General features: G+C 48.8%; 4 protein-coding genes across 4 annotated transcripts; all 4 read left to right on the top strand.

Moving 5' to 3' along the window:
- Window positions 1–669: 669 nt before the first annotated feature.
- On the top strand, window positions 670–5,124 carry C922_02562 (hypothetical protein; the record flags this gene model as incomplete). The annotated part of the gene is made up of 1 exon (XM_008818161.1): window positions 670–5,124. The coding sequence occupies one exon, from the start codon at window positions 670–672 to the stop codon at window positions 5,122–5,124; it is 4,455 nt and encodes a 1,484-aa protein (XP_008816383.1).
- Window positions 5,125–5,648: 524 nt separating this feature from the next.
- C922_02561 (hypothetical protein) lies at window positions 5,649–6,778 on the top strand (the record flags this gene model as incomplete). The annotated part of the gene is made up of 2 exons (XM_008818160.1): window positions 5,649–5,883; window positions 6,405–6,778. The coding sequence occupies 2 exons, from the start codon at window positions 5,649–5,651 to the stop codon at window positions 6,776–6,778; spliced, it is 609 nt and encodes a 202-aa protein (XP_008816382.1).
- Window positions 6,779–6,860: 82 nt separating this feature from the next.
- Window positions 6,861–8,167, top strand: C922_02560 (hypothetical protein; the record flags this gene model as incomplete). Its single annotated transcript, XM_008818159.1, has 4 exons — window positions 6,861–7,383; window positions 7,539–7,857; window positions 7,981–7,994; window positions 8,115–8,167. The coding sequence occupies 4 exons, from the start codon at window positions 6,861–6,863 to the stop codon at window positions 8,165–8,167; spliced, it is 909 nt and encodes a 302-aa protein (XP_008816381.1).
- A 1,360-nt stretch (window positions 8,168–9,527) lies between these two features.
- On the top strand, window positions 9,528–11,587 carry C922_02559 (translation initiation factor 3 subunit G; the record flags this gene model as incomplete). Its single annotated transcript, XM_008818158.1, has 9 exons — window positions 9,528–9,585; window positions 9,785–9,847; window positions 9,977–10,110; window positions 10,220–10,312; window positions 10,409–10,582; window positions 10,723–10,788; window positions 10,994–11,118; window positions 11,245–11,375; window positions 11,535–11,587. 9 exons carry the CDS (start codon window positions 9,528–9,530, stop codon window positions 11,585–11,587), a joined length of 897 nt encoding a protein of 298 aa, XP_008816380.1.
- Between the last annotated feature and the right edge of the window lie 94 nt (window positions 11,588–11,681).

Genomic DNA, 11,681 nt, shown 5'->3' with positions numbered 1-11,681 from the left:
TTTTTTTTTTTTTTTTTTTTTCCTTTTTTTCTTTTTCCCCTTTTCACTTTGACCAACTGAGCAGGCGGTACAATTCGCCATAGGCACCTGAGGGACACTCGTGCCTTTCCAGTACAGCGTTAACCCTCGCGTGGCGCCTGGATCACTCCTGATTGTCTTGTGTCCTCAGGATGACCCTTACGAACTACTACGTGCTGGATCGCGCTAGTTTTTCTTTTGTTGTTTGCTTTAGTCCGCTGATGAGAATAAGTGACGTGGTCAGACTACTCGCGACGTAAATGCATGCCGTCTGTCCTGCTCCCTAATTAGTGTCACCTCGATTGGGACGCCCATTCTTTTAATAACGCTTCTTCCCGGCCTGTATAGCATTTGCTAGCTAGTCGCGAGTGTGTTCCTCTGCTCCCTCATTCACGTCGCTTCGTGTTCTGCGTGTCGACCCGTTTGCTGCATTCCCAAAGGGAGTAGTACCGGCGCGACACAATCGTGTAGGGAGGGATACCAAACCGGGGCGACTAAAAGGAAACACTATTGTAACGTTTCCAACCGGGTTGACTTCGCAATCTTGGTTGACTTCACCATCCCAGTCGGCTTCGCAAATCGGAGAACCGCCGAAGGAGTAGCAGCGGCACGGACTAAACATGCCACGCGTGAAAGAGCAAATGGTTAGCAATGTACTCAAGGAGCTATTTGTGCGAGGACGATGAGTGGGGGGTGGAGGGAGAAGGAATGCCTTTTGAGATCACAGGAGAGGGAAGAAAAGGAAGCAAAATTCCACGTGAAGATGGTAAAATTGGAGGTGAAGAAGTGAATGGCGGAGATTTCTTTTTTCACCATTCAGAAGGTAGTCATGGGAAGGCGCCCCACTTAGGCAGCAGTGGAAATGTATCATCCGGAAGTGAAGCCAAATTGGTAAGAGGCAGCAGGAAGCAGAGCCTTCCGCGGGGGGAAGACCACAATGCTAGGCGTCACGTCTCTATGCGGCACGCTTCTGTGCGGAAGGGCTCTATGCAGGGATCCTCCATGCAGGGAGCCTCCATGCAGGGTACGTCTATGCAGGGTACGTCTATCCAGGGTGACCCCGTGAGTAGCCCCATCGAGCGGAACTCCCCGGACAGCGCCCTCTGGTTCGACTCAAATGAGAGTATCCTATCCCAGGGGGGTAGAAAAACAAAAGAGAAACAGAAGGGGGAACGGATTAACCAAACAGTCAACCACGCAACGGATGTGTTAAGCAAAGATCTCGGACAACGACTGAATCAAGTGAAAGCCAAAATTAATTCAGCCTTCGATCTGTGGGAGAGTAGCAACCCTTTGGGTCACCCAGAGGGAAAGATGCAGCAACTGGAAGAGGACCTCCTTCTAAAAAGGAAGACAAATTTGTATAACTACAAGTTTAGCTCTGGGGGGGAGGCCTCCAGCGAGGGCGACCGGCGTGGAGATTGGGGCGATCGCAGTCCGGTTGGCGGCTTCGGCGATCTAAATTCTGGCGGAAGCGCGCGAAGTGGGGGGGGAGCCTCGCGTGGCAGTCATCCCCAAGGGGGGAAGCACAGAGATGCGCCCTTGCACAACGATGCCGCTTTACACAACGATGCCTCTCTGCACAGCCTGGACATGTGCCACGCGGATGATGTGAATGCAGGGCGCAGCGAACCGTGCGAGGAGGACCCTGCGAACTGCAAGGAACCTCCTAGTGGGGCAGTCAGAACAAACAAGGAGAGTTGTCACGCCTATACTAAACAGAAGAGGACGAAAGAGGCTGCCGCCTCGAGTGGAGGGAGGGGCCCCTCAAGTGCGCATAGAAACCAAACAAAGAAGACTGCCTCTACTGGAAGTCTGCATCATAGCAATAGGAGCAGCCACCAGAATGGAAGCGCGCCAGGATCGGTAAGCTCACTGAGGAGCCACCAGACGGACCATCCCAAAGAGGAAGACGAAAAAATAATGCAGTCAAAAAAAGAAGCTGCTAATGTTAGGGGTGCAAATCTATTAATGAGATCTGTATCCACCACTTTATCGGAGCGATTGGGGAAGCCGAACACACAAACTAGCGTTATAATGAGCAGCGGCAGCGGCAACAGCAGGGGTGATGATCCGAGTGGGAAGCAAAGGCATTTCCCCTCTGCCGACTCGAAGGAGGCCAGAGGAAAAGCCCACACCCAAATGAAGAAGAAGAGGAGCAACAACAACAATAATAGCAGCAATGACATTAGCGGCAGCAACATTAGAAGCAGCAGCAGAAGCAGTAACCGCCGCAACAACCGCCGCAACAACGACAAGCTCGTGTTTTCGTCGGATGATGAGGGACGTGTTCTCGACACCACGGCGGTCAGCGAGGAGAGTAAATTTTTTCACGAAATTAAGGCGTACCTCAATTATAAGAGCGGGGTGGGAGCAGAAGACGAGGGGGACGCGACCCACACTGATGAGGCGGCTTACTTAGATGACGCATCTGCGGGAATTGTAACCCAGAGGGGCGACAATAACCCCCTCGAGTGGGACATCCACTTGAGGCCATCCGAAAGAGTGGCCAAACGGAGAAGCGCCTCTAGGAAGAAGCAGCCCACCAGGCAGTCATCGTCACTCGAGGGGGAGGCGGTACCGAAAGGGGGTACCCCTAGCAGCAACGGAAGCAACGGAAGCAACGGAAGCAACGGCAGCATCGGCAACAGCGGAAGCAGCGGCGATGCAGTGCCAAAGTCTATCCCAAGGGAGAGGCCCCCCGACCTCACCTCTCACCAACGAAGTAGCGGTGGAAAGCGTGTGTCCCAAAAGGTGGAGCAGAAATTCCAAAGGGGAAAGGAAGAAGAAGAAGAAGAAGAAGGTGAGCACATCGGAAAACACCACAGCGAAGTGAACGCGCGGGGGGTGCATCCCCTCAAGGGATACAACACAAAGTTAACCCCAAGACGGGAAAAAGTCGAACGCATCGCGGGGATGAGCGACCTTTCGGAGGAGAGGGGGAAGAAGACGCTGCACTCAGGAGATTATTTAGAAAACATCGGAAGGGAACGAACAGGGGATCACTTCTCCCCCCGCCATCATGGGATGGAGAGCCCCCCTTTGATTGACCTTGCATTGGAGGAGGAAACCAACCGACCTGAATGCAGGGGGGTTGATCCAAGTGCCGATGTCAGAGATGGGGGCAAGCACTCCAAGGAGAAGTTCGGCGGGAAGTCCATCGAGAAGTCCATCGAGAAGTCCAGCGACAAGTCCAGTGAGAAGTCCAGCGGGAATGACGAGCACCCCGCTACAGAACTTGGCCGGAAGAGCCATGGTAGCCGCTACTCCCTCGAAAGGGAAGAAATCGGACGGGAGAGCGTAACGAAGGAGGTGGTGATGGAAGAAGGGAAGAAGGACGACAATACCCTAGACAGTTTCGACACAGAACAAATGGAGCAGCACCCTCATCGTATCGATAAATGCGCCAACAGTGTGGGGAACAACGCAGTGGAGGTATCTTCTCCGGTAGAGGAAAACGGGCTCAGGCTCAGATTCCCCTTTCCACAGCGAGGAAAGAAATTTAAAGACATTTTCATTTCGTTCATTAAGAGGGGCGATGCGGGGAGAGGTCAGGAGGAGGGTGAAACCCACGAGGAGGGTGGAAGCCAGGAAGAGGGTAGAAGCCAGGAAGAGGGTAGAAGTCAGGAAGAGGGTAGAAGCCAGGAGGGTGGGTCCAACGGACCACTGCCGCTTCAGCGCGCAAACCCGAAACAAGCGGGAGAAGCAGACGAAGGCGAGGAGTGGGAGGAAAAAAACACAAAAATGGTAAAAGAAACGAGCGAACTCTCCTTGGAAGTCAACTCAGCTAGCAGAAAAAAGCCAAACACATTATACAATAACTTCCTAGAGAGTCTGAAGCATCCCTCTTGCAGACATGTAATAGACAAGGTAAGGACATTCATTCAGAGGTTCCCCAAAGATGTAAGCAGAGAAGTGGCAGCAAACAGAATCCATGGCTTCATAAATGAGACACAACCGATTCTTCTAAACTGTGACATCTACAAAAATGTGAACACATACCAGGCAAATGTTATCATTGAGGGGTATGAGAAGTTTCTGTTGCAGAAGTTGCATCCCTATGTCTACAGAATGGAGCCTAAGGACAAAGACGAAGACGAAAAAATATACACAAAGATAAATTGCTTGCAATGGGTAGAACTGAAGCATCTGGAGATAGCGGAGGGCATTCAATTGGATCGGTTAAACCAGGCACAGGCGGAACTCCTGCGAATACAGAAGATGAGGGCCCCAAATGATAAGCTCATTATGGTACTTAATTGCTGCCGCATCGTGACCTCTGCAGTTTACGCGGCGAAGAAGAGTTCGAGGCTCAAGCGGGGGGGGAAGGGACAAGGGATGGACAAACGGAGCGATGCATTGATTACCCAGGAGAACGCCGAGACGACCGTTGAAAGTGACGCAGAGGAGTTGCAGCGTGATGGAGGTGAACGGGACGTTGCTGAAGCTGAACAGGAGATCGCCAAACCTGAAATGGACGTCGCCAAAGCCGAATCGGATGATGACGAGCTGCTGCCTTGCGCAGATGAAGTGCTCCCCGTGCTCATCTACGTCATTATCAAGACCAACCCACCAGAGCTCATTTCTAACATCTCCTACATTCAAAGCTTCAGACACCCGAACCATTTCGTGTCAGAAGAAGCTTACTCCTTCACTCAATTTTGCAGTGGTGTAGAGTTCATTAAGGAACTCGGAAAGTCCACTTTCCTAAACATCCCCGAAGAGGAATACAAAGAAAAGGTGTCCCAGGCTGAGCAATTCTACCTGGACGAAGTTAAAGAGAGCAACAAGAAGCTACAGGAAGCGGCGGGAAAACTCACCGATTTCATCAAACTCTCTAATGAGAAGAAACTGTGTGTGAATATTATCAACAAAATAGAGGCTCTACAGTTGCGTTTCGAGGGGGAAGACAACTTCAACGCGCTGACCGTTTCGAAGTTGGCCGGCATTTTCGAGGAGTACAAGCTGCTCGTGCGGCTGAAGAGGGAGATTTTGCGCGACATGCAAGAACATGAGCAGGCGGTGAGTGGAGGTGGAAGTGGTGCAAATGGTGCAAGTGGTGCAAGTGCTGCAAGTGGTGCAAATGATGGAAATGATGAAAAATGATAGAAATGGTCCAAATGATGGGAATGACGCGGGGAAACGCCTTCGAGAGCTATCTCTACTCATCCCGTCGGCCGGACATAGCCAACTCGTCATTTCACCAATTTAGTAAATGATCAGTGTTTTCTTCTGCACCCCGTGCTGATCTTTTTTTTTTTTTCATATTCTTTTTTATTTCATTTTTTTCTGTGTTTTTTTTTTGTGTACGTGTGTGCCTACCTTCGTCGGCACTAAACTTGTTGCCACGCTGGTAAGCTGCCTTAAGTGCCTTTTTCCCCCGAGTGGCTGAAGCGATTAGGGGAGTTCCTAATAGCGGCACAATATAACCGCCTAATCGCACATGCGATGTGTTACTCGCGGGGAGAAGCGATGACTATATCGGGACGGCACAGATAAAGTGATACTAACTGGTTAGTAAATAAAATACCCTGTGCCCGATTCGTGTCAACCTATGGTGCGCTGCCAAACAAATGCACATTGTTGTTCTCCCAACGCGACCTTCTTCACAAGTTATACGTTGTGCTGTAATGGAAGAAAAGGGGCTGCCAATAACGGTGTGTAGGGAAGGGGGCGGAGAAGAAAATACATCAAACGTTGGTAAATGGGACATGACGACGACCTTCCATTCGGTGGATTTCCCCCATCACACGCATTGGCATGCCAAACATCGTGGAGAATGTACAACAATAAGATACACGTGTGGGCTCTCACATAGGGGTTCCTTCCAAAAAAGAAAGGTAGACAATTTGGGAATGTTCCCCGGTAGAGGCAGCACCATCAAGCATTTTTTTCTGCCAAGCAAAGGCGTTAAAAGGGGTCTGCGATGCTCCATACGAATGTGTGGAAGGCCCGGCCTCCTATGCCCCACCGCGGTTTGCTCCGGCGCTACGGTTATTGTAGCTGCCATGAGAAGCAGTTACAAAGTGCTTCCCCTCTGTTAGAAAGAAATATTCCTAAATTTTCAGCGTTTGAGCCAAGTTTGATATCGTCCCATTTTGGCTGTTTTATTATTTATTTTTTTTTTTTTTTCTCCTTTTTTCACTTGCACAGGTCAGCAAAAAAAAAAAAAATAAATAAATAAAACAGCCAACTTTCGTACATACACTACCACTTTCAAACTGACACAACCTGGTGCCTATTGCGCATCCTCGAGAACTTCCTCATTTTATGGTGGCCTCTTGGCTTATTTCCGAAGGATCGCTCTGCATGTTGAACTCCACTCTCACCATGTTACGACGAAGCATCGCCCCTGGTGAAACTCCTTTTTTCCGCCTGACCGGTAGGAAGTTTTAGCGGAAAGGAAGGGGGAAAAGAAAAGCAGGGGGGAAAGAAGGCAGATAAGGAAAAGGCAGATAAGGAAAAGGCAGATAAGGAACAGGCAGATAAGGAAAAGGCAGATAAGGAACAGGCAGATAAGGAAAAGGCAGATAAGGAACAGGCAGATAAGGAACAGGCAGATAAGGCAGAGGCAGATAAGGAAGAGGCAGATAAGGCAGAGGCAGATACGACGAACTGGCGCAAAAAGCGAAATGCGGCAGTGAAGCCCTTGGGGGGGCTATTCCAATCGAGGCGCGGTCGGCAGCACAAGAGGAAGCGCAAGCGGGCGCAGAATCACACGTGCACTCTCATGTACTCATGCACGAGTGTGTGGGGGTGAGGCAGCTCTGCGGCACGAAGTCGAGCACTTCAGGTGAAGCCGCCCCTCACAGTGAAGCTAACCCGTGAGAGAGCGCCTTAAAATGGTTTGGAAGAGCGACTGCTGGAACGCCGCGATCTGCCTGTGCTGCTTCGTTCTAGTGTCCATATGCAGTGGAGTGAAACTGAGCAGGTACCAGTACGGTAGGCCCCCGAAGAGAAGTTGCCTCATGGACGTGTCGGTCAGCGGGATGTCGCGCAGGCTAAGCAAGGGGTGTAGAAGTGCAGATAAGTGCAGCCCCGCGGATAAACACAACTTTGCCAGTCAGGACAATCCCCCCGCTAGCCGCCCCCCCGCCGATCGCTGGAACGTCCTAATCAGCTGCTACGACCAGTGGGACGCCTTCCGCAACAGCTTCCTCCTGACGGTGCATGAGAAGCAGTGTGTGCGGGACATTAAGCAACAGATCGAACGGGCCCACGGAATCCCCGCCTCCTTCCAGCAGATTTTATATCAAACAAAACCGTTAAATGATGACTTGCCGATCGGACAGTTAACCAAAGGCATAAAAATGCATCTCATAAATTTAACCCTCGTGACGATCCTGCCACATATCTTTCCCTCACGTGAAGACAACTCAGCCAATGAATGGGAAAAAAAAAAAAAAAAAAAAAAAACCCAGGGGAAAAAAAAAGGGAAAAAAAAAAAAAAAAAAAAAAAATAAAAAAAAAACAATTGGAACAAAAAGTCAAGTATGTTAGCTATCTAGTTCTCCTTGAAGAATATAAAAAACTGCTACACCATTTGGAGAAACACAATTATGTCGTTTCTGAGGAGGACATTGCTCACTCGTTCAGTGAATTCGACAAAGGATTTCCAAAAATGGTACAAGCTAAGGGGATAAACTTGGATAAAATAAAGAAAGAAATAGAGGAACTGCAACACGTGGATAAGAAAAAGCTCCTACTCCGTCTGGGGGTGGACTTTCCATTAATGAGTGATATGCTACTCGACAGATTGAAGGAGTTGTTCAATTTCTACTACCTAGGCGACATAAAATCCGTTGTTAAATTTTCCTTGTTTTTTTTTATCCTGTACAAGTATGCCAATTACCCCCCTTATGTGAAGCGTCTCTTCCTCTACTTGTCCATTTGTTTCCTCTTAGCTCCGTGCAAGGCGGTGTATATGCTCTTGCACTTTTCCTTTTTTTTCGTTCCGCGGAGGGTTCTCTTTCCGGGTGAGTAAACTTACCAGCTGCGATGAGTGGCGGAGTTGTGAAGGGGCTACGTCGTTACTCTGTACCGCTATACACGCAGTCAAACACATGTGTCTTCCCCCCTTCCGTTTCCCCCTGCAGGCCTCACTAACATCCTGTCCGCCTCCTACCAGCAGATTCTCATGTGCCAGTAGCCCCGCAAGGATGCCCACGGAGGGAGGGGAGCTGCAATGACACTAGGAAGCAGCGAACGAAGCAGAGAAGGAAGCAACGAACGAAGCAGCGAACGAAGCAGAGAAGGAAGAAGGGATATTTTCATTTCCGCCCTTCCCCCATTCGGCATCACCTCGAACGTTTCAGCGGCCCAACTTTAAGGTTAAAGTGGGCACATGGCACATATATGATGAGGGAACCCCGCACGGAAAAGGGGCCCTTTCTTTTCGCATGGGGAATGTGTTGCTCCGGCTGGAAAAAGCTCCCCCTCGCATGGGAAAAACAACAAATGAAAAAGGAAGGATTTGGAAAGTTGCGCTTTCCGTTTTTACCACGATGTGAAGTTGTCCCTTTGTTAATTTTTTTTTATTTTATTTATTTATTTTATTTTATTTATTTATTTTTTTTTTTTTTCTTCTCACTCCTCACCGCATGACCGTGTATACACATAATGAACAGCTAAGCCCTACGTTTGTTTTTCAGCCCTTGGTGTCAACTCGGCCAAAGGACGTTGAGACGTTGGTTTGTTCACCCGTTCGCCGGTTGCCACCTCCGATCGGTGCAAACAGCCCATTCGTGGTTCAGAGTTCACCGTCAGGTGGTGTGTTTCCCCCTTGGGGGGTTTTTTTCGAAAATGGGGCGACGCCAATGCACGTCGCTTTATGGCTGCACAGGTGTGAAGGTTACCTCTTCGCATTTTTAATTTTCCCAGTTGATGAAGTGCGTGATATCTGTTTTAACCGGTCCGCTCAGCGCGACAGCGATTCGTCGCCCTGAAGGTGGCGAAGCGGATCAGGTGGACCGAGCAAACCAAGTGAACGTCATACCCGCGACATCATGAGGAAAAAAGTTCCCCCAAAAAAAATCTTCTGCCCCGTTGCGCGCTGCCGAGGTGACTCTGCATAGCGCAGCGGCGGCGTGAGCGGCGGCTCCAAGGGACGACTTGACCTTGCGTCGTTCACCATGTGCCTATTAGCTGCTCCTTTGCCGCATCCTTTGCGGCTCCCCTCCCCAATTTAGAATTGTTTCTTTTTTTTCGAACAAAGCGAGCACCGCTTGGCAATGCGACTTAACAGTTCAGCATTTCGCTCTACCATGTGGTGAAAAAAAAAAAAAAAAAAAAATCTCAGAGGAAAACAAAGCAAAAGCCACAAGGCGAAGGGAGATTTACCATCACCAAAAGGATACAATTCCCTTGGCAGTCACATATGTATACTTGCGCGGATGAGCATAAGCATATGCATACGAATGTGACTGCATATGCGTAGGAAAAAACTGCTTGCCATAAAGAGAGACTTCTAACTGCTGCTCCTCCTGTGCTGCTGCGTCAGCAACGCCAAGATGATACAAACAGGTAGCCACGTCAGCCCCAGCTGTGTTCTGTTCCTACCGTTTAAAAGTCATGTGGCAAATGAAATATGGCAGAAACGGGGGGATGGACTAACGAAAAAGAGGATGGAGAAGATGTTTCCTCGATGAGAATACCATGATGACACAGTTGCATAGGAATCTCTCCCCCCCCCGTTGATCTTTTTTTTTGTTTTTTTCTACATCCTCATCTTTCCCTTCCGTGTATCACTTCCTCTTCCCCTTCGCAGAGAGGAAAAATTGGGTGGACATCGACGTAGAAGATGAAGAATCGCAGAATGAAAATGAAAACAGTAAGTTTAGTGGATTTAAAAAAAAAAAAAAAAAAAAAAAGAAAACAAGTGCACGTAGCTGTTTTAATGGGTTTCCCTTTTGTAGTGCTCATTCCATCCCTCCAACATTTACGTCCCTTTTTTTTGCAGAAAAGAAATGGGAAGACATAGACGCAGATGATGACCTGGAGAGCAACAAAAAATTGTCCTACTTTACCAACTACGAAAATGGGATTAAGGTTGTCACTAAGTACTCGGAGAACCTGAAGAAGCAAACGGTGAAGGTGAGACACGTACTTGTGCTGCTTCAATGCAAATCGCATATACCCCCTAACCCAATCTGCCATGTGCGCTACAATTTTATTCCCCCTCCGCTACTCATCTCCCTGACAGGTCACCAAGAAAATAAAAGAAGTCGTCATAAAGAAAAAACTCAACAAGGAAATCAACAACAGACTCAACTTAAAGAACTTCAACATCGACACCGTAAGGAGGGCGAAGCGGACTACGCATTCTACTGCTTCACCTGACACCATACCGCTTGCACACACATATACACCGCCTTCCTGCCCCACATCGCAGTGCAGCTCCGTCATAGTCGAACCCACCGACGTCGTCAACATTGAAGTACCCAAGAACAACCTCTTCGACTTCCTCAAGGGAACAGAGTATGACTACCTCTTCACGGAGCAGGCCGACAAGACTGCCAAGGATTTGAAGAATAGATTTAAAATATTTAAAGATGAAGATGTGGAGGTACGTCATGGCGCTTCCGCGGAAGAGGTGGCGCAAGGAGTGCCCACTTCGGTTGGGCTGTTTCGATGCACTGCTTGGTTGCTACCTTTTTGGGAACCTCCTTGATTGGCTTCCCTTCCACATCTGCTCCCCCCATGCAGGAACCTAAACTGGATGATCCCAACAAATTGGGCGTTAAGAGAGACATGCTGTTCTATCGATCACACGTAGGTTTCCTCGTCCCATTTCTGTGCACGTCGAGGGAGAGGCTCCTCCAGCGTCCGACTCATCTGTGTTACGAAAGGGAAGACACATGTACAGTTCTTTCTTGTGTCCCCTTTGATGAACCCATCAGCACGTTTTTTTTTTTTTTTTTTTTTTTTTTTTTTCTTTTTTTTTTTTTTTTTTTTTTTTTCTTCCCCCCCCTCGAAGGACACCCAAAACAAGGAGTGCACCGTTCGTGTGACGAACTTAAGCGAGGAAGTCAACGAAAGCGAATTGTCCAACCTCTTTGGAAGAGTTGGGCAAATATCGAGGATGTTCCTGGCCAAGCACAAGTAAGAAGCGGACGGGGAAGCGGGTGTGCATATGTACATCGAAATGCGCTTCCGTTTACTACACAGAGGAACATGACCAATTTCGCCTTTTTTTTTTTTTTTTTTCTTTTTTTTTCTCCTTTCCAGGGAAACGCAAAATTCGAAGGGATTCGCCTTCATCACTTATTCCAATAGGGAAGAAGCAAAGAGGGCCATCGAGAAGTTGAATAGACACGGATTTGAAAACCTGTTGCTAAGCGTAAGTGGAAATGGGCTCCGTGGGGTGGCTTCGATTCCGTCAGTACAAGGAATGGAGCGAGTGCAGTCCGCACACCTGTCGCGGAGAGCGCAATCAGTGTGCTTTTTTACCAGCATTTGGGCAGTTCCAATCGGATGCTCGCTGATCATTGTTTTTTTTCTTTTTCTTTTTGGCGCAGGTGGAATGGGCCAAGCCGTCCAACCGATGAGGAGACGACTTCTCGCGTGGTAGCTTGGTCGCGCAGTTTTGTCTAGCAGTTTTGTCTAGAAGTTTTATCGAGCAGTATATTACGCTGCAACGTTTTGTTCTGCTACGGTTTGCTTTG

This window comes from Plasmodium inui (genome assembly GCF_000524495.1).
Source record: "Plasmodium inui San Antonio 1 unplaced genomic scaffold supercont1.9, whole genome shotgun sequence".
Classification (NCBI taxonomy): domain Eukaryota; phylum Apicomplexa; class Aconoidasida; order Haemosporida; family Plasmodiidae; genus Plasmodium; species Plasmodium inui.
This window is presented reverse-complemented; position numbering and strand designations above follow the sequence as displayed.